This window comes from Dioszegia hungarica, assembly GCF_025882075.1.
Source record: "Dioszegia hungarica strain PDD-24b-2 chromosome Unknown MKK02contig_8, whole genome shotgun sequence".
NCBI classification, from domain to species: Eukaryota; Fungi; Basidiomycota; class Tremellomycetes; order Tremellales; family Bulleribasidiaceae; genus Dioszegia; species Dioszegia hungarica.
In genome coordinates, this window is record NW_026515770.1 from 2,473,087 (window position 1) to 2,498,490 (window position 25,404).

Below are 25,404 nucleotides of genomic sequence, written 5' to 3' on the forward strand. Positions count from 1 at the left end.
CCGGAACTGCGCACTCTCATGTTGGATCGGAAACGAGGAATGCGGTACAAAATACACCTGATGATCCAAGCTGGTACCGGCTGGTCTACATATCACCCGTATCTCCCCGTTGACCGCTCCTGATGTGTCCCACTAGGCAGACCAAAACCTCCTAATGGGTCCTTGCTGACGTGAAGACCCGCCAGCGGATCTAAAGGGTCGCTGACTCCTCTCGGACCGCCAGCTGCCAATCCGCCATCCCTCCGCGGGACCGCTGACCCCGCTGGTACTCGACTCTGCTCCGCACGCATGCTGTCCCGGACCGGTGGAGTCAAGGGGACACGTGAGAGACCGGTACTTGGCTTATCGTCGCGGGAAGAGAGGTGAAGAGTCGGTTTTGGCGCAATGACAGCCGGACGTGGCGCGGTGGGGAAAGACGAAACCTTCGGCGTTTCGGGCGATGAGAAGTGGTTGGGTGTGGGTGAAGGAGGCGGAGCTTCCGCTTGAGTCGGTCGAGCTGCCGAGGATGGCGCAGAAGACAATGTCTCATCCCTGCTCCTCGGCGCCTCCAGCCCCTCGTGCCATCCCCACTGCCTGACCACATCCTCCACCTCGCACCCTGCCGCATCCAGCAGTGTGTCCCTCACTCTTCCCAGCCCGTTATACGCGTCCCCTTTCGCGACTTCTTCCGTGACAGACAGAGCAGACATCCACTCGTTCATCGCCTTGCCCATACCGACCATGGCCAGCCGAAGCTCCGCCATATCCCGCTCCGCATCCCGGAGGGACTTGATCGAGATGTTACTGTCCATGGACGGGCGCTTGCTTACTTCTGGACGGGTTGCCGGGTAGAAGGAAGAGATGGGATTGTGAGGCGGAGAGAAGAAGCTCGACCTCGGTGGGATGGCGGATGCTGAGGAGGGGATCGAGGAGAACTGTGGATTGTCGCGTGGGGATGGAGTGCCGAGTGGTGAGAAGGGAAGATTTGGGAGGTAGGATGAGTAGCCTTCGGGCAGATTTTTCTGTTTATCAGCTTGGCAGCTCCACCAGCTAAGCGCTAAGCTCACCCGGATATCAGCTACGGTAGAGTAGAATGTTTTATCCAGGCCTGCCGCCTGTGCTCGCTCGAATAGTCCCTGCGCCAGACCTTGTACCCCGGGCCGATAGGGTTGAGGAGGAGGCGGACGGGTATTGGCGGTCCGGCCATGATTCAGGCGTCTCGGCTGATGGTCGTCCCTTTCTGTCCGCTCAGGCGGTGCTGCGCGAATTCCGAGTAGGTCCTGATTCTGCAGCACCACCTCGACGCCGCCAGCGGGCGTGACGTTGCCGCGTAAGAACAGAGCTTGAGCGAGGATAAGATGCGGTGAGAAGGGGTACTGGGTGGACGATGAGGGATAGCGAAGCAATTTGGACAGGAGTGTCGAGTAGTCTGCCTCCAGTACTACTTCCTCAGTCTTAAGCAGCGTGACGGAGACTCACGCTCGTTCCGTATCAGCAGCAGCATAGCGATACAGACGTAGTCGATCAGCCCGAGACCTGGATCTTCCGCGAAGATCCCGTCCCACAGCCGTATTGCTGCGGGGAAAGGCAGCTCTCGGGTGAAGATAAGTCGGATCCATCGACTGTCGTATCAGCTTTGAGTGGATTGATGGTAGGATCAGCTCACATTGCCCATATTTGCGGCTCCAGTCCCTCCGTCTCGAAACGCTCCCATAGCTGGGGGTCAATACGCCGGAGGAGCGAGTTGTGGAGCTGCTGACAGCGGAGTATGATCGGCGCAACCGGTGCATTTGGCACTTTGGTCCGCTAAGACGTCAATCTCGAAGCACACGCCAGTGACGGTGAAGAGTAGCCTTACTGGTCCTTCCTCAGCTCGCCACTCGTAGAAGGCCTTGGCACCCCTCATCAGCTCCTGAAACAGCCCGTAGGAGTCGTGCTCCACCCATCGTCTGTCCAAAGTCGTCCGCATTGCTTCAAGCATGACAGCCTGGCTGGATGATCCTGATGATGAAGCTTGATTGGCGTCGACTTCCAGCGAGTCGCGGTCGACCGACAGAAGGCATACAGCCAGGAGCTCGTGCATCCCCTGCCGCAATCAGCCATTGTCTTTGGGTGCATGTCGACGTCAAGCTCACCTGGCGATACCCGACATCCGGGTTCTGCACAGCGAAGAGGAACAACATGGTCACCATCATTCGCCTGACCCTCTCTATTCGGAAGTAGTCGATGTCGGGGAAGGTCCTATCCACATCCTGGCGGATTGTCGCCCGCAGATCCTGATGGGCGAACCAAGTCTTCCAGGGTGATTGCCCGTCCAGACTCAGTGGATCCCACTCTCCTTCTGGTCCACCAGGAGCAGGCAGAGGCAGTGGCGAGGAGGGAGACTGGTCGTCAGGCGAGCAGTCAGATGCCCAGCGTCCGTCTGGAGCAACCAGGTACCGCCTTCGCAGCGATGTGTACATCGCTCGGGATATCTCGAGGGTTGGGGCGAAAAGGTTCTGGGATGTCGGAGGAGGAAGAAGGCCGTGGTACAGCTGTCATCCTTCAGCGGCTTGCCTTGCCAATGGTGAGGAAGACTGACCCGCCAATACACCGACCGCAGCGTGATACCGCCGTCCCCCTCCTCATCTCCTAGTCCATCCTTGGTCGTCGCCTGAGCTTTCAGTCGAGCGAGTGACAGAAGCGGGTCGGAGAATACAGAGCGCCATGCTGAGCTGCCATGAATCAGCGATGTCCATCATCCGGAGGAGCTGTGAGACGAGCTCACCGTATGGCGTCCGCTGCAGGACGGACGAAGATGGCCTCTTCCGGAGCGGTCATCTTGACAACTCTACACTATTTGGGCTGAGTCATCGACACAACGCCGCCAGGTATTTCATAGAGCGCTCACTCGACCCTCGGAGATGAGCAGCTTTGCGAGATGGACGTTTATAGGTGATGCATAGCTGGAGAATGAGCGTCCTCACTAGTGCAGGTCGTCTGGCCATGTCTTGACATCGTCCGGAGATGGCCGCGGCAGGGGTGGAGGTGGTGAAGCTATCGAGCACAAAGGATCTCTCCCTTTACCTTTCATCATCGAAGGATGACATGAGTATAGACTGATACAGGTGAGGCAAGGGCGTCGAGGCTGTACACTTTACTCAAGAAGTATACTCATTGCCTCTAACGACCAGGATCGTCTCGGTCGCTCTCCGGCACCATGACCAGTCAATCCTCTCAAGCGATCCTCTCCAGGATCGTCCCTCTCATCTGCCAAGGACTTACCATGGCACCCTACGACGACGCAGTATGGCTCGAGGGCCTCAGGATGCTTGCTGACCCAAAACTTCGTCGGACAATGGCTACCACCTCGTCGATCTGGATGCCCCTGCTCCTGAAGGGCATCGATACGACCCGGACACCGGAGGTGATCCTGGCCGGTCTACGATTGCTGGCCGAAGTATCTGGGATAGTGGATCCAATGAAGAGCTGCTTTGTCAAGCCTTTGAAGGCATTGATGGTCCTAGATGGCGTGGGCGAGACGGACGAGCTGAGAAAGGCGGACGGTAACCTGGGATTGGAACTGATCCCAAGCATCCCTTCGACCGATCTCTCTGTAAGCTCTGTCCTCCATGACTTCCTGGTCATAGTATACTGAATACTCAGGCATCTTCGGGCAGTCTCAAAGCCCCGCCTGTCGCTACGGCTGCAGGACCCACCCTCCATCCAGTGCTGAACGAGATTCTCGAAGGGAACCTCCCCCCTCATACCCGCGATGTTCGCTACGCTTGGACACACTCCCTCTTTGCCCCGAATACGGAGCAGCACGAAATATGGCTGGCGAACCTATACCGCGCAACGGTGGAGGCGAGTGCAGTTCCCGAAATGGTCATTACTTGGAAGGTGAGTGTCTCTCTGACCATATTAGCGAGTCCCAGCTGACATCCTCAGCTCGACACTCAGATCCACGAGGATCTCTTCCCCACGGCTTTCCTCCTTTGTTACAATCAGATCGAAGCGGACGTCGCGTTCAAGGCCAAGGTGGACAAGACTTTGATACGCCTGCTCGCCGACCCGATGACGAGCAAAGCGATAGTCGAGGTGATCCTGGAGCTGCTCATCTTCCTGCAGAAGGAGAAGAAGGAGATGCCGATGGAGGTCCTCAAGGCTGCTACAGCTTGTGCGATGTCGGATCTGGGAGACTTGCACGGTATCCTCCCTGCTGCTAGCCTGTTAGTCTCATCGCTGCTGGAGGAGTCTTGAGCTGATTTTTTAGTTGGTTCATCGAAGCGGAAGCAGAGAGGAGCATGACCGCTGAGAGGATCGGAGACCTAGTCGAGGCGAACATCCGGTATGTTTCATCTTTGGCTTTTGCCATGGTGTGGGAGTAGCTGATAACCGGCAGCATCGGGATCTCTGGTCATGACTCCGCGTGGAGCTCCCTCATGTGGCTCCAGGACGACTACGATACCCAGCCAGACCCCATGTGGATCACCCAGCTCGGACATTGGACTCAGGCGCTGGACGCCCAGGAAGGGATGGACAAGGGAGTTGTGGACACCTTTGGTTCTTTCAATACCCGCATGTTGTGCTGTAAGTCTCAGTAATCTGTCAATGAGTCGGGCTGATGGTCCAGATCACGCTCTTGGGCAATTTGAAAAGGGTTACGAGCTGGCGCAGGCAATGTACGAAGGCCTGACCGATCACGAGCGCCGGAAAACCGCCCACTGGGCGACTGCAGCCGCTTGGCATATGGTATGTACTGCCTTTACCGTGGCGGAGCATTCAGGCTGACGGTGTAGGGCGACTACGAAGCCATGGCCGACTATCTCGCATTCCATCCCAAGGGTACCTCGAAATCGCTGTACAAAGCCATCATCGACGTCAACGCGGCAGAATACCGGAGCGCCGTTCAGCGCATCTCCAAAGCCCAAACACTGGCATATGACGAGATCCAGTCCTGCCTCAGCATCAGCCCGTCGGAAGCGGGGAAGACGCTCGCCAAGACGGAATACCTGGTCGAGCTCTCCGAGGTCATGGCGTACAAGATGCAGCCTGAGCGGCGGCAATCGATACTGGCCGGCTGGAGGGGAAGATTCAAGCAGAGCCACCCCGATAGCAACTCATGGCTCCGTCGACTGCAGATCTGGAGCCTGGCCTGCGAGCCCAGGGTGTGGGAGCTGCAGGTGTGCTATCTGGATTGTGCGAAGCTCTGCGAGAGTCAGGGGAAGCACGAGTCTGCTCAGAAGATCATCGATTTGGTGACGCCTGATGTGACTCCACCTGTGAGGCCTCCGGCTTCAGCTCCTCAAAGGGAGAAAGCTGACTTTACAGGGCTGCAAGGTCGAGTATACGAAGCTGCGCTTCCTGTGAGTTTACGAGGCACCTTGGCACTCGAGTCAGTCCGCTGATCTGCCAGCTGGAAGGACGCTTGCGCTCGCCAGGACTCCGCCGCGATGCGTCACCTCCTTGACACACTCCGCACGCACGCCTCGGGATTCATCAAGCATCATCGAATCAAGGAGGATGATTTTATGAACGAAGGGCTGGGGATGCGGCCTTTGACGTCCACGGAGCATGTCGATCAAGGATACAGGCGGACTCTGGGAAGGCGGATGTACAGGCTGGGACAGTGGTCCGAGGTCATCCAGGGCCCAGAATGGATCTCGGTGAGTTTTCCGGTCTGGACCGCTCTGCAGGTGAGAACGGCGGCGCTGACGCTATGTAGGATCCCGCTTCGGAGGTGTACAAGTATTACAGCCTTGCCGCAAAGCTTGATGACACTTGGTTAGCCCTTTCCAATCATGCTGGAGTATGGATACTTAAGGACAGGTTCACTGGATCATATGCGCTCTCTACAGCTGCAATGGCTATATTCGAGGCCAAGAATCACGATAGTCGGGATCCCATCGCCATAAACAACTACGGTATGCCTGCTGGGAATCACTATCCGCGTCTAGCTGATCGGTTCAGTCGTACCCGCTATCCGAGGCCTCTTCCAAGCCATCCGGGCCGAAGAGTCGCCCGAGAAGATGATCAAGGCGCTCCTTCGCCTCGTCACCGTCTGGTTCCGATATGGCGAATCTGAGTCGGTCCTCATCGAAGCAGAACAACAGCTCGCATCTACGCCAGTCACGGTATGGCTCACTGCTGTGCCCCAGCTCATCGCTCGTCTCGGTACTCAGCATCGGGATCTGCAGGGTCTCCTCATTGGGCTTCTCAAGGACATCGCCTCGGCGTACCCGCATGCCATCATTTGGCCGCTCATGACCGCCAGTCAGAGCAAGGCAGAGCACCAGGACGCAGCAAGGGTTATCATGAGCCATATCGCTACGATGAAGGATGGCGGGACGCTGGTCAAGCAGGCCGAGACGGTCGGGCGGGAGTTGATCCGCGTGTCGACATCGTGGATGGAGAAGTGAGTCCTCATCGTCTCGTCGTGATGGATCAAGCTGATTGGACAGGTGGCGAGGCCTCATCGACAAATGCCTGCCCAGAGTAGAGCTCATGGAGATCGCTTGGCACGAAGTCCCCGAGCTCTGGAAAGAAGACTACGAGGCTCTTGGCCGCCCCGAAACGCCGGACGAGGATGCATTCGTCCAGCGCTTTGGGCGACATATCGACTCGGTATATGCTGTTCTTCAGCGGTATCGCTCGACTCGCTCGGTCGGCTACGTCAATACGGCGTATACCGAGCTGTACAAGCTGTTTGGCAATATCGACGCGGCGATCTCGCAGCAGTACAAGGTGTCAAATCCGAAGCTGTTCATGCGTGACACTGCTCCCAGGTTGCTTGCTATGCGAGACTGTATTCTGACTGTACCCGGTGAGTATCAGCACGTTGAGCTGGTCGATTGTGCGAGAAGCTGACAAGCGCAGGCCAGTACGATCCGCAGGTCAAGCTCGACGATCAAGCCTTTATCGACTCATTTCCAGCTACAGTTGATATCCTCAATACCAAGATGCTGCCTCGCAAGCTGTCCATCAGATCATGGCGGTCTCAGCGGGACGAGTTCACGAACTTTACATTCCTCCTCAAAGGTAAGCCGGTCTCCGCTCGTCGCCGATACTAGCTGATACTACAAGGGAATGAGGATCTTCGGGGCGACGAGCGTATCATGCAGCTCTTCACCCTCATCAACACCCTGCTCAACCACAACAGCGAGTCATTTGGCCGAAATCTGCACTTACTGCCGTATGAAGTCATCCCGCTCTCACCATCCGCAGGTCTTTTGAGCTGGGTACCGAATACACAGCAGTACGTCCATTAACCCTAGCGTAGCGGAGAGCGGCTGACCCTTCAGACTACAAGGCATGATCCAAGCGAATCGCGAAAAGAACAAGAACAACAAGCTCAGCGATAGGGAGCTCGCCTCAATGCTTGGAGTGAGTGCTCTGATCTTACTGTCATTGAGGTAGCTGATCCGCGCAGTACGATCCGGAGACATTCGACTCGCTCCATGACAAGCCGCGCTCAGATCTGACATCCGAAATGGACCGCTACGACAAGCTGCCGACCGAGGAGAAAGTCAAGCGCCTTCAGGCCGCGTGGTCGCACTCCAAGCAGGGTAAGTAGTATTAGGCATTGTCGTGTTGGCTAGAAAAAGTGGCAGGGGTGATCTGGTATAGGCGAGCTCAAAGACGTCCTCTGGCAACGCAGCCCTTCTTCTGAGATCTGGATCAGGCGTCGCACCAATTTTGCCCGTACTTTAGGCGTTGGCAGTAAGTCATATTGATGTCGCACTCGTAGACCACCAGCTAAGATACCAGGTTTCGTCGGGCACATCATCGGTCTCGGTGACCGACACGGATCGAACATCCTGGTCGACCAGCTGACGTGGGGCGCTCTGCACATCGATTTCGGCGATGTGAGTATCGCATGACCCGCTGCCCCGTCGATTGTTGCTGATCATCTTAGCTATTTTGTGTTTCACAAGATCGGTCATACCTCCCCGAGAAGGTCCCATTCCGCCTTACCAGGATGATGACGAACGCATTCGAGGTGACTATCAAGCCCATATGCCTGGGGAAGTGGGCTGACTCAGTAGCTTGCTAGTCACAAAGGTCACGCTGTTCCCGGTACGCGAGGAAGCTACAAGAAGGCGTCGGTCTACACCATGGAGGTCTTGAGGGAGAATAGGGGGACTTTGCTGGCTATGCTGGAGGCTTTCCTATATGACCCGCTTTTGCACTGGACGGTATGTCTCCGTGCATCATCAGCTCTGGTCTCCTTGCTGAAATCCCCAGGCGAACAGCACCTCATCTACGGTAAACAAGCAGGAGCAGAGCAAAGACAAGCCCGCTCAGAAAGGTCATGGTCGGCAGGAACAGTCCGTCCGGCTCAACCCGCCACCCACCACGCGCAACCACACTCAGAGCGTGGCGCCTGCCTTTACGCCAAAAGAAGGGGACTCGGACGCGTACCACCGGATCGATAATAGCCTGGTGGATGCCGATTATACGGACGATAGCTGGATCGCCAAGGTAGCTGGCGGGTCTATGACGAACGCGAGAGCTTTGCAGGTATTGGCGACGATCGAGCGGAAGCTTGCTGGTGAGCTACACTCTAGACACGCGTGCATTGGGACTGAGAGCTGAGTTCTCAGGCTACGAGAAGGGCTCTGAACAACCCTTGGAAGTCAAACGACAGGTTCAACTGTTGATCGCCGAGGCTACCGATCCCGCCAATCTTGCACAGGGTGGGTCTCCCACTTTTATAGCAGCACTACAAGCTGACCATGATCATAGGATACGTACTCGGCTGGATCCCGCAGTGGTGAAGAGATCCCGAGGAAGCTCCCCTGCAGCTCGCCTCTGAGCCCGACTATACATTTTGTACATGATGCGAGAAAAAGTGGTAAACCGTCCACTCCTCTCATCAGTCTCGATCCACTACTGCTACAGCTCCGAGAAAGGGACGTGGTCGCTCATGGGGCGGAGAGTCCCCTTTTGGTGTTGCCCCTTCTTTGCCCTCCGTACTCTCCATGAAGCGAGGGGCTGGAGTGCGAGACTATTCTTTCAGACCACTCGATCCCACTGTCTTCCGCCAGATAGCAGGGGATGCATCGAGGTGTACCTAGCATTCCAATCCGACAGGGCCTAGAAGAAGTTGTCCATATTGAACTCCATCCCTCCTTGCTGCACATCCTGCTTCAGCTCCTTCATCAAGTTCCCCATCTTCCGGGGCGGCTCCAGCGGTACATCCTCCTTCTTCTCATTCTCCTTGTCCGCCACGCTCTCTGCCAATGTCCCATCCTCAAACACCCCGCCGAGCTTGGTTTCTGGCGTGCCCGTCCTCGTCGGGGCCTCAGACTCCGCCATGACGTCCATGTCCATGACCATGCTCTCCCGCCTGCCATGAGAGGACAGCATGAAAGACGGGCGACGATGTCGGGTGAAAGATGGAGACAGGCTCTCGAGTGAGGGTCGGACAGGTTTGGGGTCGGTGAGGGGATCAGGGGAAGTGAGGGGTTTGCTGCGTGTCCGAGCGCGAGTGGGTGGGAAGAATGGCCGGTCGAAGGACCATGAGCGGAGTAGATCCAGAGCAAGTGGATGGCAACCTGCAGATATCAGATCCCGCCTGCGCAATGAGAGATACTAGAAGTAGAGCTCACCCATTCGGCAGAACACCCTAGCGTTGTGAAGCACGAAATCAAACTCCGTCTTGCCCTTGATTTCGCTCGTCCCCTTTGCCGTCTGCAGACTCTTGCTCTTCAGGTGCTGAAAGAGGAGAAGTAGGCTCGGGTCATCATTCTCCGAGTTCCCAACGGGTAACATGGGTGATCCAGCTGCCCAGTCCAGCGCGACGTCGGCCATAGGTGACTGATACGTCAGCTGCTGAGACTAGATGCACAGTCGAAGAGCTTACGATAAGGACCCTAACGGCCAAGTCCCTCCGACCCAAAGTCCAGAACGCCCACGTTGCCAACCACCGATGCCCGCCCGCGAACGCCATTGGAATGACAGTATCCGTCAATATCCACTTGACAAGCGGCCCTTCCGTCCCGTTCTCCACCACGCGAGCGAGCGCGAAGGCAAGCTGCCAGTCGTCCAGCTGGCGAAGAACGATATTGATGGCGTCCTTGGGCGATCCGGCGAGCATAAAGAAGGCAGCGGCATATTCTATGGTATGAGCTGGCAGTCCAGCGCGGAGGATCGGTCGAGATGTATCAACTCACCATACCGCTGTCTGCTAAGCAGAGCATAAGCATTCTTTGTCGCTGCGGTCTTCCACCTCTCCACCTCAAAGTCATTCATGAGGAACTTCAGCATAAGGTTCTGCTCCTTGTGCCCTGGCGCCTGCCGCCATAGACCGTGAATGACCTTCTTCTTGCCGAGAGCGAAGAAGACGAGGGAGCAGCAAGTCGGATCGCGGTCTTCGTCCTGCATGAACCGATTTCGAGCCATGATTTCCAGCTGAGCTTTCTACATCGTCAGCTTGGTCCCACTCCCTCAACATGCGCCACTCACAGCAGTCTCGGCAGACTTGAGCCAGAGAAACACGCCCAACCGCCTCGCGTCCGCCCACACCATCTTTCCGCCCTCACAGCACTCCGTCGCCGCAGATAGCATGACATCGTCACTCTCGCTGTGGCTTGCCCAGACGATGTTGCGAAATGAGAGCCGAGCTGGTGGTCTTTTACTGCTATTTGACCCTGGCGTGGCTGGGCCGCTCATCCGACCTGAGAGTCGATCAAGATTGGCGTATATCCGGATCGAGATGAGGTATCTCAGACCGCAAATGTCGAGACTGCGGCGCTGGCGCTCCCCCTCGACGGTCGCCTGCGCTATCGTCGCGAGCATGGACTTCTCATTCGATGAGAGAGGGACGTAAATCGTATTGCTCTCGAGCCGTTCGATAAGGTCGGACATGGTCTCTTGACTGAAGTCGGACCCCTCGTCCTCCGCGATCGGATTCGGCGCGGTGTCGAAGAGAGATTCGTACTTTGGAGCGAGCTTCTTCCCCCCTCTCGGCAAGTCTGCCGACCGCTTAGAGAACGCCATCGGCTCCATCCGCTCGAATAGGAGTCGCTTCGATCCCTCCTCCTCGCTGCTCCGCAAGCTCTGCCTGAAATTGAGCAGGATCTCCTTGACCAGATCCAGCTTGTCTACGTTGTATCAGCATCCAGGTCTTCTCGTATAACTATGCACTCACTCCAAAGGAGGCACTGCGCGAGTATGACGGGGTGATAATCCAATAACGGCCCATTTTGATGGGCGATGAGCTGGAAGATATCCTCCGGATCTTGCGATTGTAAACGGATATCTTGGGCCGAAGATCTTGGCGTGGGAACGGGCGACCCGCGATTGAGGAAACGACTGAAGAGGTAGATCTGACTCCCGCAGCCTACGGCTAGAGAGCCGCCAGCGAGCCAGATCGAGTCGTTGATTGGTACTGAGGTGTATCTGAGACGGTAAGTATTACGAAGCGAAGCCAGGACCGACTGTGCTTACTGGTTCAGGTCAATGGTGATGAAGGTGGCCCACCCTGGGGCCTCGTCGACATAGCTCATTCGCTGTTCGCAGACCAGTTCGACCTTGTGCGCAAAGCCGACCGCGAGGACAGACTGAAGATCGGAAGTCGTCGTCCAATCCAGATCCTGTATGACATCCTCCTTCCTGAACAAGTCAGCCTCGACACCAAATGCGAAGTGAAGGTGACTATACCCATGAGCAGACTCACCCATATGCTTTGGTCAATTCCAGACCTGTGGAAAACTCGCTGACATTCGAATCCCATATAGTGATCTCCTGCTCCCCTCCCTTTCCGACGCGGACCAACACCGTCTTCTTCCTGGAGCTACATCGCGCCATACAGATATCGGTGATATCTGTATGAACCACTCCGGTCCGCGTCCACGCCGCCTCCTTCTTCCCATCTTTCGCCCCGCCCAGCAGCATCGCCAATCTCGGCCGCCAGAACTCCAGGACCCCGGCGTCCGAGATGGTCAAGACCATATCCTGGAGCGGCGTGTCGCTCTTCCAATCCACGGTGGACTGATGCCATCCCATTGGATCCACAGGGAGGATGAGTCTCGGTCGGCCCCGCTCTCCGTTTGATCCAGGCTCGATCGGGAGGGTGTAACGCGACAGGAGCTTGATTTCCGGCATTGGATCCGCTTCGTCCGCCGAGATCCGCCTCGAGATGACACTCCACGCCCAAGCTTCTCCCGCCCCACTTGCCGCCATGATGACGGCCCGTTCCGTCCGCCTCCCCGCTGCGCTCATCCCATCGTCGATGTCTGAGACCGCCAGGATCATCTTGATCGCCTCGCCCTCGGGCAGGTGGAAGTCCGGGAGTGGGATCGACGGTGTAGGTGAAGTTGCGTCCATATCCAGGTGCTGTAAGCTGATCTGACCGCTTCCGCTGGGGGGATGCGAGTACGCGACGATAGCTCGACCCTTGGCGAAGATCGCACAGAGGTCCGATGGCGCCGCAGGATCCCTAGTCCACTGGCCCCGACCCAACAGGGTCTTGGCCTGCTTGACTCCCCGCTTAGGTCTGCCACGTTGATGTTTCGCCCAAACGCCAATCTCGCCTGATTCCGAGATGGCCAGCAGTCCTCGGCCGTTCGGTGTACGGACGAAAGAGCGAATATCGGATTGGAGGTGTACGGCTTGCGTCTCGTCTGGCGCAGTCGAAGGGAGTGTGGACATTCCGTTTGGATCTCCCATGAGGAGAATGGGTAGAGACAAGGCTAGTGGATGGACATGTGGGGAATCTGAGGTAGACGGCGGGATGGCGAAAATGGTAGATGATGAAGGAACGAGCAGGAGATGCGGTATGGACCGGTCAAGAGGTCCACCTCGAATAGACGACTGTATCCGAGCCAGAGGAACTGACTTGAGCAGTGTCGGCGGTTTACGATCCATGTTCTTTACAGTCAGCTCTTGCTTGACTTAGTAGCGGTCGGTGCGGTCGAGCTTACCAAGATCGACCTTACAGCCGTAACCCCATCATCGCCGACCCACAGCACCACATCCGCCTCTTCCGCCAACAACCCCTCCACCGTCTTCTTCACTTCGGCGCTAAGCCCCGCTACGCCCTCCCGCTCCTCCGAAGCTCGTTCCAGAGCGTCCCGCAGGACATCCGCCTCCAAAGGCCATATACGCCCCGTCGGCTCCGCAACCACCGCCTTGCCCTTCCCCCTGGTGGGCACCGAAGTGAATGCCCGCCCGTCCAAAGTTGAGTGGAGCTGAAACCAAGCGGGATCGTCCAGGACCGGAGCGTATATCCGAAGGACGGAGTTCTTGGTGATGGTGTATAGATGGGCGTCGCCGCTTCTGCTATGATCAGCTCTTGGTCCTTATCGCGTGACGAAGGCAACAGTGAGCTCACGCGACTGAACGAGGCTTCCGCCAGCCTATCCATTCCAGCTCACGCGGATGGCGCATCTCCTGCGGCATCCCCGAGAGTTCCCCTTTCGCATTGATGGTCAGGACGCGGACGCATCTTTCGGCCTGACCAATAAGCTCGTGCGGGACGTCATGGAGGCCCTGGTAGCTTACAGCAGAGAAGCAGGCGATGTGGCCCGATGCGGGCGAGACAATGACGGACTCTGGACAAGGTAGCATTCTGCAATGTTCAGCTCATTTTATGGACATCAGAAAGCGAGACGTACCGCTCCCATAACCTATTCCAAACCACAATGGCAGCTTTGGGATCATGCTTCCATAGCTCTATGCCGTTTCTAGTGCCGACGACCAGCATACCTACAGATGAGCTGCTATGCCACCGGCGTACAACGGGATTTGCCAGCTCACCAGCCTTGTAGTCCACAGCAGTGATTTGCGCTGAGAGCACCAGTGTGGAGTGGACCTCCCACTTGCCGATACCCTTCGCAGTAATATGCTGCCATAGCACAGCATGCGTCCCGCTCCACGCGATGATCTGCTGGTCAGCCTTAGCTGGCGAGAGGGGTTTGGGGTGGACATACCAGTCCAGCCAGCTTATTGGTCACTACCCCTTCTACACCTTGCTTCGAAGACGAGGCTGCCCGATATGGCAACGCAGACCAGAAAGGCAAGGTTTGCACGAGCTCCAGCTCATGGTTCAGCAATACTACGTTCGAGGCCGAGGGGTACACCTTGTCAGATGAGTTGCGATTCCTCATTTGCTTACGGGACACTCACGATCAAAGCCTTGTCCGCCAAGGCAATCGTAGCGACGCCATATCTGCTGTGTATACTCGACTGGCCAGCTACTGTCTGGCGGAGGCGGAGCGACATCCTCCTAGTCAGGCTGTATATCGTTGATGTCTGCTTGATGAGTCTGCTGGATCTCGCTGCCTGAGCTTGGGCAGGCTTGGGCCTGCTTTACCCCGCATGCCCAGGTGAAATACCCCGCATCGCCCATCGGAATTCCCCTTCCGGGACAAACAACCCCGCTGAGCTGCTCCCTCATCTTGCATCTATATCCCCGCCATACTGCATATACAGCAGAGCCATTGCTCAGTCCGACGTTCCCGTGAGTAGGGCGCACAGCTGTGCGGAATCTCCTGCCCGAAAGCTGCGCATCATCGCGATCGGTCGACGTCTCACTCTCTCCCCAAACGCATCCTCCACGCGCCTGATTTTCGCCCCTAACCCATACCCAAACCCGCCTTCGCCAAAATGGATCGCCCAACCCTCTCCCGCTCGACCTCCCGCCTCCCCTCATCCGTCTCCACCCGCTCAATGGTCCGTCTCGCTTCTATCTCATCTACCACATCCACTACCTCTTCCACGTCCACCCTCACTAGGCCGACTCTATCCAGTTCTCGGAAAGCCTCGTCAACCCTCAAGCGGTCCACCACCGGCTTCGGGCTCGGTCGGACCAAGCTATCTGTACTAGGCGATACCAGCCCGCGAAGTACGTCGACGTCATCATCATCGTCCGCGGGATCGGTCATGGTGAATGGGAAGCGGAAGGCTTCGGATGAGGGCGGGATCGGGAAGAAGGTCAGGCTGTACTCGCCTGAAGGTCAGCGGCTACCTACAGTGACTTCTCGGTTCTCTCCAAACCGGCCGTCGGCAACGGCTTTCCGCCCATCTGCACTCTCTACTCCGGCGCGCTACGGTCAACACGCGGTATCGTCGCAACCAGGCGGGGCAAAATGGGTCCACCCGCTTGCCCATACTCCGAATCGGGTATCCGCAACTCCGCCGGACGAGGGGAACTCCGTGAGCTCGGATGAGATGCTGTTAGGCGATAGCCCGGTCTCGCGAGTCGGTCCGGGGGATACACCTATGAAGACCGTGCAGGAGCTGAGGAGTCGGGGATGGAAAGGCGGTGTCAAGGTGGAACAGCAGGCGAAGGAGGAGGAAGGATTGGAGGATGTCGGTATGAAGGAGGAAAGCATGGAGGAGAGCATGATCATCGACGACAGCGTGGCCGACACTTTCGGGAACAACGAGCCCTCCACGTCCCGTTCGCCCCCTCGATTCCACCTACCGAGGCAGGCCACCCCGCCCTGTATCAATCCCATCTTCAAACTATCCACCACCCCCACGCAATCCCCTCCTATCGCACCTCTTGCGGACCGCTCGTTATTCCCAACCTTCGGTCAGCCGTCCTTACCCGCCGCCCCCAGTCCGCTGAAGACATCATCGCTTGTTCCTCCCACCCCAGCGTACACAATCGTCCCGTCGCCTCGCAAAGGCCTCTCCAGCATCTCACGCTTCGGCGCGGCCCGTCCACCGGCACCAGCTCTTACCTCCCGACCGACGACGATAACCGGCACGGGCGGTCAGACGTCGATGACGCAGTTCCTCTCGCGACCGGCGGTGGTTCCCTCTAGACCCTTGTCATCCTCCTCAGCTGCTCCCCTGAGGAGGGTGTCGGAGAAGATCAAGCCTCTACGAGACGATATGGGGGTGGATCAACCTGAGACGATGGTAAAGCCATCGTTGGCCGCTTCATCAGCGGGCGCAGCTCGGCCAGGCGGTATGCTGCCTCCGTCCCGGATCCCTCTTCGCGTATCGAAGCCGGCAGCTCTCACTGGTACGACCTCCTCCACATCCTCCGGTTCCGCCCCCACGGCCGGCGCGCTCAAGCGGTCCGCTCTCGGAAGTCTAGGCGTAGCAGCCCGTCCTCTCGCCCGGTCCACCACCTCCAACGCTTCCCTGTCCTCTCTCGCCGGTCCGACTGGCCCCTCCCACTCGTCCGACTCCTCCCAAGCAGATCAGCCGGTCCGCCGCAAGCCCTCTTACCCCTCTTCACTCGGCTCCGGCCTCCTCCCTCGACCGCGGGACCGTCAAATCTCCGTCCCTGTCCCCTCGCACATCATCGAGCCTATACTCCGGGACGTCCCAACCCTTCCCACCTCGACCTCCGGTCCCTCGCACCCAAGCGGCCCGGCGCGCGAGCCACTCCGGTCCGTCTCGGCCCCTGCGGCACGCGAGAACCAGCCGTCGAGCGAGCGCAACTCGCTCAGCCTCAGCACAAGGCGGGAAGGATGGATGGATACCTCTCGATCCCTGCATGGGCTAAGCGAAGCCCTCGAGCGTCTCAAAGTCAAGAAAGACGCTCCGGCCGTAGAGCCTACGCGACGCCCTTCACTCGCGGCCTCATCGGCGCGGTCCAGCCTCGCCATGGTCGTCGATGGCGAGAAGGAGAATATCCTCGGCAAGTCGATGTTACCGTCCTCGGCGAGTTCGGCGAGATTATCGGCGGTCCACAAGCCGAGGTATTCGGTCTCCGGAGCGGGCGTGAGCGGTGCTGTCGTGGCCGGAACAGAGGACGAGGTCGGGGATAAGAGCCTCGCTGCGATTGTTTCATCCACGAGCGGGATGGGGTGCTTGAAGGGCGTGGTGGCATATGTGGACGTGTGGACTGCGGACGGGACGGACAGTTCGGGGATTTTTGCCGATATGCTCCGGAGTCTAGGCGCTAGGGTGAGCTTACTTCAGCATTCCGCCGTGGGGATCTCAGAGCTGACTTGTCAGGTACTGAGCAGACCATCCGACTCGTGTACACACATCATCTACAAATCCGGCCGACCAGCCACGCTAAACTGGTATCGCAAGCAGAAGCAACTCGAGGAGGAAGATCCGGAATGTCGGCGACCGCACATTGTGGGGCTGAGCTGGGTGACGCGGAGTAAGGAGGCGGGGAAGCGGCTGGATGAGGGAAAGTATGCGGTGGAAGTGGGAGAGGAGGATGTGTTTGCTAAGGTCAGTTTCAAGAGCGGTGTTGAGAGACAGAGCTGATCAAGTAGAGGCGGAAGAGTATGGAGCCGAAATCGCTCTCGCTGGCTGCACTGTCGAGCTCGGTCGGGCCCGGGCAGAGCCACTCGTACTCCTGTGAGTTCCCGGCATTCCATATGACGTTTTACCGGTCTGTAGCTGATATCTTAGCAAGCATACATTCCGGGATCGCCGAGGCTAAGCGCAAGAGCCTGATACACGCTCGTGAGTCTGCCGTTTCCAGTCTGGACTGATGAAGATAAGCTGACGGGTGATAGCCAAAGTCGGGTCACCCCTGAAGAAGGGATATAAGCGACCCGGTTCAGACGAGGAGATGTATTGAGCGAGGTGTGGCTGAGGGAAGGAGGGGACTATGAGGATGGAGAGGATCAGAAGCGAGGGGCCCGGGTGCCTGTGTGGCGTTACTGTACCCATATAACGAAAAGAGCGAGCCGGCGCGGAGAATGGCGAGAACCACTGTAGATCATGTCTTGACGTTGCGTGTAGATCTTGGATGCATCAAAGTCAGATCCATCAGATCTATTGCAGAGATGGACTATAGAGAACGGTGCAATGGTCCCGCTATCGGTATATGATACAACGTGTATGTGTGTGGCGCACGCGGGATCTGGGATATCATCCATGATTAAGGGTGCTACAATGATCAGCATATCTGCTGCCAGTCTGCCATCGAAACTGTAGAACTCACGTGTTCTATGATTGACTCATGTGTCCGACATGTGCACTTAGTGGTGGTAGTTGAGGTGTCCGCTGCGGCCGAAGCTCAGAGACCAGCGTTTGCCTATCCCATCAGCGAGGGACCGAGCGCAAACCGGAGTTGCCAGACTGATCAAGCAGTGATGCAAGACTCACCCCAGATGTTCAGGTAGAGCACCTACGAAAGTCAGCTGAATTCCACTGCATTCCACTGCTGGCATGAAAGAGATCAAGAGAGCTCACTCTAGGAATCAATGTGACACGCTTGTTATCTACGCCAAGCATCAGCCCGGACCTCCTGCAAGACATCGTTGACGATCGACCGCGGGTCGGCGAGAGACTCACATGTGAACGGCATTCTGTCTGCAAGGTTTTGTAGAGTCTTTTCGGCGACTGGCTTGGGTGGTGCTGGGGAATTGCGATGAGGATACAGATAGAAGAGTGAATTTGACGGAGTTGCTGTGTCTTGAAGCTGGACTGAGTTTGAATTCGCGCAAAAGCGGGATGACGTCAATGACGCAATAGGATATTCAGGCACGTTTGCTGAACTCGCCACCCGGTCTTCGCCGTTGCGTCTGCCACCAGTACTCCGTGCGTAGAGCTTCGGTGCTTCGGTCGGTCGGTGTGATTTCGCCAGCCAAAACTCGCTCTGTTTGCCTGGACATCCAGCACTACACCATACAGCATCATGGCTGCCAACACCAAGATAGCCTTCTCGTTCGGAGGGGTTAAGCTCCCAGCGACTGGCTCAGCCCCAGCGACATCCCCGAAATCCAACTTGGAAGCGCTCATGGCCCAGTCCAAAGCCAAATCTAAACCCACCTCCAAACCCCTGCTCTTCGACGAGGATGAGGATGACACCCCCGCCCCCGCTCCTTCTCTCGCTGGTCCCTCACGTTCCCGTCCTTCTGCCAAGCCAGCGGTGTCCGGATCCGGAGCAGCCCCTCTCCCCCGCGCGAGCCGGAAAGCGCAGGAAGAGGCCCTCGCGCTCGACGCCTCCGTCTTTGACTATGACGGGGTCTATGACCAGCTCAAGTCGCGAGAACGGCAGGCGGAGGCGGCCAAGAAGGCGGAGAGTGAGGATCGGAAGCCAAAGTACATGGAGGGGTTTCTGGCGAGTGCGCAGACGAGAAAGTTGGATCGATTGAGGGCGGAAGAGAAGATGTTGGCGCATGAGCGGGAGAAGGAGGGTGGGATGTATGAGGATAAGGAGAAGTTCGTGACGGAAGGGTATAAGAAGCAGATGGAGGAGGTGAGGAAGGCGGAAGAGGAGGAGAGGGAGCGGGAAGGTGAGCTCTTGGCGCGTACTGTTTTCAAGGGGGCCACAGCTGACAGCGGCAGAGAAGCTGCGGAGATCAGCCAAAGGCCCCGGTCTCACCGCCTTCTACAAGACCATGCTCGACTCCTCAGCAGCGGCTCATGACGCCGTCACCGAAGCCCCAGCAGCGGCCGGTCCATCACTTGCAATCCGACCACCTATTGCACCGGGATACGAGCCTGAAGCGGAATACGACCCCTTCCTCGCTCGCGAAGCAGCCGCTTCTTCCTCCTCTTCCTCGGCTCCTCCTCCAGCTAAAAAGACGGCAACGGCCCCAGACGGCTCGTCTGTAGATATCAACGACGAAGGCGAGGTCGTCGATAAGCGAGACCTCCTCCGTGCCGGGCTAAACATCACCAAGAAGCCCAAGGCGGAACTGCCCGACTCGCTTCGGTCAGGCGGGCGAGGTACCGGCGCCGGACTGGAAGGAGGCGTGTATCAGTCCAAGGCGGTCGGGACGGCAGCTGGTTATCAGGACCGGATGCGTAGGGAGAGGGAGAGACTGGCGGCTCAGCTTAAAGAGGAGAATGAGCGCAAGAAGGCGGATGCGGAGAGGCGGCTGAGGGAGGAGGAGGAGGCTGCTAGGAGGAGGAGGGAGGGTGATGATGGAGAAGCGGAAAAGAGGCGGGCGGAGGCGAAAGCGAGATATGAGGAGAGGAAGAGGAAGATGGCGGAGGGGGGGAAGGGGAAGAAGGGGAAAGATGGGGAAGAGGAGAGTGCGAAGAAGGTGAAGGCATGATGAGAAGCGCAGACCAATAGACATTGTATGGCAGCCATCATAGCTTGTATATGCCGAGGCTACACTACGCCACCCCGGCAGTACCACTATCTACGACATGACATGTATGATCGCGCGGAGCACTATATCGATCTACAACTGACATCACCCGTCTACTTCATACATCTACCGCCCCATTGCCACCCCAGCCGCTACCGCCGCCGCCGCCTCTTCCGCCTGCAGCTCACTATCAAGCGCCCCAGCCCACCATTCATCCGGCACGTCCTCCATCCCGCTCATCGCTCCAAAGAGATCATCGTCCGCCTCTGCCTCAGCAGCTGCTCCCGGTCCCGCCTCTTCTCTTTCCGCCTCTGCAATAACCTCTTCTTCCTCCCCAGCAGCCATCATCGCGCTCCGCCTTCTCGCTCTCGCCAACACCCTCGCCCCGCTCTCATCTAACGCATACGTCCCCGGCAAGGCACGCACGCCGCTTCCGCGAATGACGAAATCGATCGTTCCAGGCGGCGCGAAGGGCGAGAAGATGAGGTGTGCACGCCGAATCAACGTCCGTTCGCCGTTGCCTTCTCCTTCGTCATCCCCGTCTGCTCTCATCTCCGCGAATGGGACGTCCGCCTGATCCCCCTTCTCTTCTGGTTTGAGGACTCGCCGTCTCCCCGTCCGACTGAGCATGACCCGAGTGTTGATGGCGTTCGCCCAGACGATCCCGAGGGCGGCTTCCTTCTTCCCGCTGGACCCTTGGCCAGAGAACCACCGTGCTTGTGTAGCATAGAGCATGGGCGGGTCGGGACCGGCAGCGTACCATGCCTGATCGTGCGTGAGGGATTGAGAGGATGTGGGGTGTTGGGACGGAGTGCTGCGATAGCCGTTCCCATTGCCGTTGCCATTGCCGTTGGCGTAGGTCCCTGCGGGTCCAGGCGGAGTATCGTCCGTCGACGTGGAAGGATAGCTTTGCTTCCCAAACACATCCGACACTTGATTGATCACCACCACCGCCAGCTCATACTCCACCGCCAGGGCTTTGAGCTTATCCCCGACAGAGCAGAGATGGCGGGACCGCGCGGTCAGTCCGGCGCGGGAGGACGAGAAGGACGTCTCCGCGCCTCGGAGGAGGGCGGCGAGGGAGTCGAGGATGAGTAGGCGGATGGGTTTGGGGGCGGGCGGGGCGCGGTGGCTGGTCGGTGCAGGTAGAGACGTACGGGCTGGATGACGATTGATCCGCGGTGAGGGCGCCAAGAGGGGGTTGGATATCCCTGGTCGCTGCGCTCCGAGAGCGGACGGTCCAGCCTGCGTTCCCTTCTCCCGCTCCGCCTCATCCTCCTCGGTGGGAGATCCCATCAACCTCGACCCACGTTTACCCGGACCGCCCCTGCCCCGCTCCAGTAGCGCCGGCACCCCGTAGCTCAGCACATCCTCCAGCTCCTCCACATCTGCTACTCGACGAGTGAGAACCCCGTCTGACAGGCTGTCCCGCTTCATAAAGACGTTCTGGGCGTGTCGGCGGGACATGACCTCCCCGATTTGCGTGAGGCGGGTGGTAGATAACTCGCGCTCGGAGGTGAGGATAATCGTTCCACCAGGGGAAGAGGTGAGAGAGGGGAGTTGGGCGGCGAGGGCGAGATGGAGTGATAGGTGGGATTTGCCGGCTGCGCTACAGATGTCAGCTCTATTGGCATGCAGACGCCAGGTCAAGCGAGTTGCTGATCGAATGAACTCACCTCTCACCGACAATCTCAGTCACGCTTCCTACCCTGACACCTCCGCCTAATAACGTATCCAGCTCAACATCCCCCGTCCTAATCCACCCCTCCCCTTCTCTCCCTTTACTCCCCCTCTTCCGCTTTCCCAGTCCCGCACCGCTCGTCGAGGCGTCATCGCCTACGAGCGAAGATACCAGGCTGCTACGAGGAGCGATCGCTTTGGAGATAGCGGTGATGAGTGCTTGAGCTTCGGGTAGGCGGATTTTGAGTCGGCGGGATAGGTCGGGGAGGGGTATGAGGAGGACGTCTTGGGCGTTTAGGTAGTTGGCTGTCCCTATCAGCACTGACTCATACGGATGAGGAGCTATCTCGACCCTCCAAGGGAGAAGGCGGTCTTCGATAGGAGGGGACATACCTTTCGTACAGAGTTGTAGCTGAGCAGGCGTCAGGCCTAGCTTATCGAGCGGGAAAGCAGTAAAAGACATGATAAAGCAAGCTGCACAGGACTACGCCATACCACAGCAGGCGATCAGATTGAGTAAGTACAGCAGAGCAGATGTAATGATATGAATGACAGAGAGAAGTTGGGATGGCGAAAGAGGTGAGCGTGTCGCGAAGATCAAACGCGTTGATTCGAGATTCAGCCGAGGTTTAGCCGGCCATGCTCTTCTTCCTTCTCTCGCCTTCTGGCTTTGCCTCGTAGTCCGCCCCGCCAACGATGTCAATAAGGTAGACCCCGCCGAGGTGCAATGATGAAGTACCAGATATCAAGCAGAGCCAGGGTGTGGTGCCGGTTGAACAGACTTTCATTTCAATTTACTGCTGACTACTTTCTACTACTACGCCTGAACACCTATTCCGAAACCGAGACCTATTCTATAAAAACACAACTTGACGACCAGAAGGGGAAGAGCACTGGTGGGAGAGAGGGGGTATATACACGTCGATAATGCAGGATGGGGGTTTATGCTGATGAGATGATTATGGGTGGTTGGGGGTGATTCTATGCTGTCGGAAAGGGGGAAGGGGTTGCAATTGGCTGTTGAAACCATGCTTTTTGGGGGAGGAAGGGAGGAGAAGACGCTTAGGCGTACTCCTTCCTGGCCCACCGGGCGGCGGCGACCAGGTTGGCGAGCGACTCCTCGGTCTCCTTCCACCCACGGGTCTTGAGACCACAGTCGGGGTTGACGACTATTGAGTCAGCTCAGGCACAAAAGGGTGTGAACCGGTGAGCTGATGACTTACTCATGAGATCGGGGGAGAGGACCTTGGCCATGGCGGCAATACGGTCCTTGATCTCCTGCTCTCCGGGGACACGCTGCAGAGTCAGCTACAGCTTCAAACGACGTCAAGCTTCGAGCAACTTACAGGAGAGTGGATGTCGTAGACACCGGGGCCGATCTCGTTCGAGTACCCGTGGTTCTTGAACACATCGAGCAGCTTGAGGTCGGCCTTGGACGCCTCGATCGAAATGACGTCGGCGTCGAGACCCTGGATGGACGGGAAGATGTCTCCAAAGTCAGAGTAGCAGAAGTGCGAGTGGACCTGGATGTCGTCCTCGACGCCCGAGGTGGAGAGACGGAACGAGTCAACAGCCCACTGGAGGTAGTTGTCCCAGTCGGCCTTGCGGAGGGGGAGACCCTCACGGATCGCGGGCTCGTCGACCTGGATGGCCTTGATACCGGCGTTGGCAAGGTCGACGACCTCGTCGCGAAGGGCAAGCGCGAGCTGCTTGGACTGGACCTCCTTGGAGACGTCGGCACGGGGGAAGGACCAGTTAAGGATGGTGACGGGACCAGTCAACATGCCCTTCATTGGCTTGGAGGTCTGCGACTGGGCGTAGGCCGACCAACGGACGGTCATGGGAGAGGGGCGGGACACGTCCGAGACGACAATAGGGGGACGGACGTATCGGGAACCGTAGGACTGAACCCAACCAAGCTAAAAGTCAGCTAAGCCATCGGAAGAGTGGGAAGAAGCTTACCTGGGTGAAGATGAACCCGGTCAACTGCTCGCCGAAGTACTGAACCATGTCGTTACGCTCGGGCTCGCCGTGGACGAAGAGGTCGAGTCCGACCTTCTCCTGGAACTCGCAAGCGTGCTTGATCTCGGCCTCCATGGCCTTCTCGTAGCTGAGTGTCAGCGAAATCCTGAACAGAGTGACATGCAGACTTACTCCTCCTGGGAGAGCTCGCCCTTGGTGAACTTGGAACGAGCCAATCGGATCTCCTTGGTCTGGGGGAACGAACCGATGGTGGTGGTGGGGAATTTGGGGAGGTTGAGGTGCTTCTTCTGGGCCTCCCGACGGGCGGGGAAGGGCGACTTGCGCTTGAGCTGAGCGTCGGTGATACCGGCGACCCGGTCACGGACGGCCGAGTCCGAGGTACGCTCAAACTCGCGACGAGCGGCAATGTCCTTGGTGTTCTGCTCGAACGCAGCACCCTCCTGGCCGTTGAGAGCCTCGGCAAGAGCCGCGACCTCCTCGCACTTCTCGGAAGCGAAAGAGAGCCACGACTTTTGCTCGGCGGTGAGCTTGTTCTCGACGGCGAGGGAGATGGGGGTGTGGAGGAGGGAGGACGAAGTGGAGACGACGACCTTCTCGGCACCGAGGGCCGAGATGGCCTTCTCGGCGAGGGCCTTGGCGGCCTTGAGGTCGGTCTTCCAGATGTTACGACCGGAGACGACACCGAGCTCGATGCCGATGGACGTGCCCTTGAGGGCGGCGAGGACCTCGTCGAGCTGCTTGGGCTCACGGTCAAGGTCGAGGTGGAGGGCGTGGATGGGGAGGGACTTCAAGTACTCGATGGACTTGCCGACCCGACCGTAAGCCGAGGTGATGGTGATCTTGGGACCAACGGACGCGAGCGCCTCGTAGGTCTTCTTGAAGAGGTCACCGTACTGCTCAGCCTTGTCCATGACGAGGATGGGCTCGTCGAGCTGGACCTCGGCGGCACCGGCCTCCTTCAAGGAGGTAAGGATCTCCTTGTAGACGGGGATGAGCGAGTCGAGGAGCGAGAGAGGCTCAAAGTCGGCGGACGCCTCACGCGACTTGCGGACGAGGGAAAGGTAGGTGATGGGACCGAACATGACGGGACGGGTCTCGATGCCGAGCTCCTTGGCCTCCTTGTACTCCTCGAGCTGCTGGTTGCGCTTGACCGAGAACTTGGTGTTCTCGTCGTGGTCGACCTTGACAATGTGGTAGTTGGAGTCGAAGCTGGATGTCAGCTATATCCTGCGCCGTTCGACGAGATTCCAACGTACAACTTGCCCATCTCGGAGGCAACGACGTCGATACCCTTGGACTTGTCCTGGCGACCACGGCCCATGGCTGGGGAATCAGCCCGAGCTCGGACCTTCTTTCAGCCAAAACTCACCGAAAAAGGTGTCGAGGGGGGAGAGCTTCTGCTCAACGTAACGCTGGGGAACGACACCGAAGTTGAACGAGTGGTCCAAGAGGTGGTCGTAGAGGGTGAAGTCACCGCTGAACGGGTTAGCTGATGCCGGTCTCACGTTGTGTGAGGATAAGCTCACGAAGGAATGACATCGACACCGGCGTTGCGGATGGTCTCCCATCGCTCCTGCCTGACGGCCTTGGCTGTAGCCTGAAGCTGCTCCTCAGACTCCTTGCCAGCCCAGTAAGCCTCGATGGACTGTTGGGATCAGCTACGATCCTTGTCGTTGAATATTCGCCTATTCGATCGCTACCAGGACGTACCTTCTTCATGGCACGGCCGGTACCGATACGGGGGTAACCCAAGACAGCGGACTTGACCATATTGGCTATGTTCTGTATTGTTTAGTAGGGGGAG

At 57.9% G+C, this 25,404-nt stretch overlaps 7 protein-coding genes across 7 annotated transcripts; 3 read left to right on the forward strand and 4 right to left on the reverse strand.

Moving 5' to 3' along the window:
- Positions 1-92: 92 nt before the first annotated feature.
- Positions 93-2,799, reverse strand: MKK02DRAFT_44655 (rab-GTPase-TBC domain-containing protein; the record flags this gene model as incomplete). Its single annotated transcript, XM_053093030.1, has 8 exons — positions 93-1,001; positions 1,047-1,408; positions 1,459-1,601; positions 1,646-1,785; positions 1,838-2,065; positions 2,115-2,513; positions 2,561-2,693; positions 2,747-2,799. The coding sequence occupies 8 exons, from the start codon at positions 2,797-2,799 to the stop codon at positions 93-95; spliced, it is 2,367 nt and encodes a 788-aa protein (XP_052945733.1).
- Positions 2,800-3,244: 445 nt separating this feature from the next.
- Positions 3,245-8,738, forward strand: MKK02DRAFT_44656 (uncharacterized protein; the record flags this gene model as incomplete). Its single annotated transcript, XM_053093031.1, has 24 exons — positions 3,245-3,574; positions 3,625-3,861; positions 3,910-4,190; positions 4,235-4,309; positions 4,364-4,551; positions 4,595-4,713; positions 4,761-5,243; positions 5,293-5,327; positions 5,378-5,627; positions 5,687-5,745; positions 5,791-5,885; positions 5,932-6,364; positions 6,423-6,784; positions 6,838-6,999; positions 7,045-7,216; positions 7,263-7,344; positions 7,391-7,526; positions 7,588-7,680; positions 7,729-7,826; positions 7,877-7,960; positions 8,007-8,156; positions 8,206-8,512; positions 8,565-8,657; positions 8,707-8,738. The coding sequence occupies 24 exons, from the start codon at positions 3,245-3,247 to the stop codon at positions 8,736-8,738; spliced, it is 4,356 nt and encodes a 1,451-aa protein (XP_052945734.1).
- Positions 8,739-9,057: 319 nt separating this feature from the next.
- Positions 9,058-14,187, reverse strand: MKK02DRAFT_44657 (RAVE protein 1 C terminal-domain-containing protein; the record flags this gene model as incomplete). Its single annotated transcript, XM_053093032.1, has 15 exons — positions 9,058-9,518; positions 9,573-9,780; positions 9,827-10,080; positions 10,137-10,383; positions 10,429-11,066; positions 11,114-11,364; positions 11,413-11,577; positions 11,642-12,834; positions 12,888-13,242; positions 13,298-13,419; positions 13,468-13,534; positions 13,581-13,671; positions 13,723-13,849; positions 13,896-14,045; positions 14,092-14,187. 15 exons carry the CDS (start codon positions 14,185-14,187, stop codon positions 9,058-9,060), a joined length of 4,425 nt encoding a protein of 1,474 aa, XP_052945735.1.
- A 384-nt stretch (positions 14,188-14,571) lies between these two features.
- MKK02DRAFT_44658 (uncharacterized protein) lies at positions 14,572-17,467 on the forward strand (the record flags this gene model as incomplete). Its single annotated transcript, XM_053093033.1, has 5 exons — positions 14,572-16,833; positions 16,885-17,112; positions 17,157-17,241; positions 17,296-17,349; positions 17,403-17,467. 5 exons carry the CDS (start codon positions 14,572-14,574, stop codon positions 17,465-17,467), a joined length of 2,694 nt encoding a protein of 897 aa, XP_052945736.1.
- A 1,062-nt stretch (positions 17,468-18,529) lies between these two features.
- MKK02DRAFT_26429 (coiled-coil domain-containing protein 55-domain containing protein) lies at positions 18,530-19,898 on the forward strand (the record flags this gene model as incomplete). The annotated part of the gene is made up of 2 exons (XM_053087190.1): positions 18,530-19,130; positions 19,183-19,898. 2 exons carry the CDS (start codon positions 18,530-18,532, stop codon positions 19,896-19,898), a joined length of 1,317 nt encoding a protein of 438 aa, XP_052945737.1.
- A 165-nt stretch (positions 19,899-20,063) lies between these two features.
- Positions 20,064-22,080, reverse strand: MKK02DRAFT_44660 (putative RAD57 protein; the record flags this gene model as incomplete). Its single annotated transcript, XM_053093034.1, has 3 exons — positions 20,064-21,546; positions 21,614-21,923; positions 22,011-22,080. The coding sequence occupies 3 exons, from the start codon at positions 22,078-22,080 to the stop codon at positions 20,064-20,066; spliced, it is 1,863 nt and encodes a 620-aa protein (XP_052945738.1).
- A 599-nt stretch (positions 22,081-22,679) lies between these two features.
- On the reverse strand, positions 22,680-25,370 carry MKK02DRAFT_27240 (5-methyltetrahydropteroyltriglutamate-homocysteine S-methyltransferase; the record flags this gene model as incomplete). The annotated part of the gene is made up of 9 exons (XM_053087322.1): positions 22,680-22,786; positions 22,841-22,913; positions 22,964-23,536; positions 23,580-23,727; positions 23,772-24,809; positions 24,857-24,923; positions 24,970-25,076; positions 25,127-25,245; positions 25,311-25,370. The coding sequence occupies 9 exons, from the start codon at positions 25,368-25,370 to the stop codon at positions 22,680-22,682; spliced, it is 2,292 nt and encodes a 763-aa protein (XP_052945739.1).
- Between the last annotated feature and the right edge of the window lie 34 nt (positions 25,371-25,404).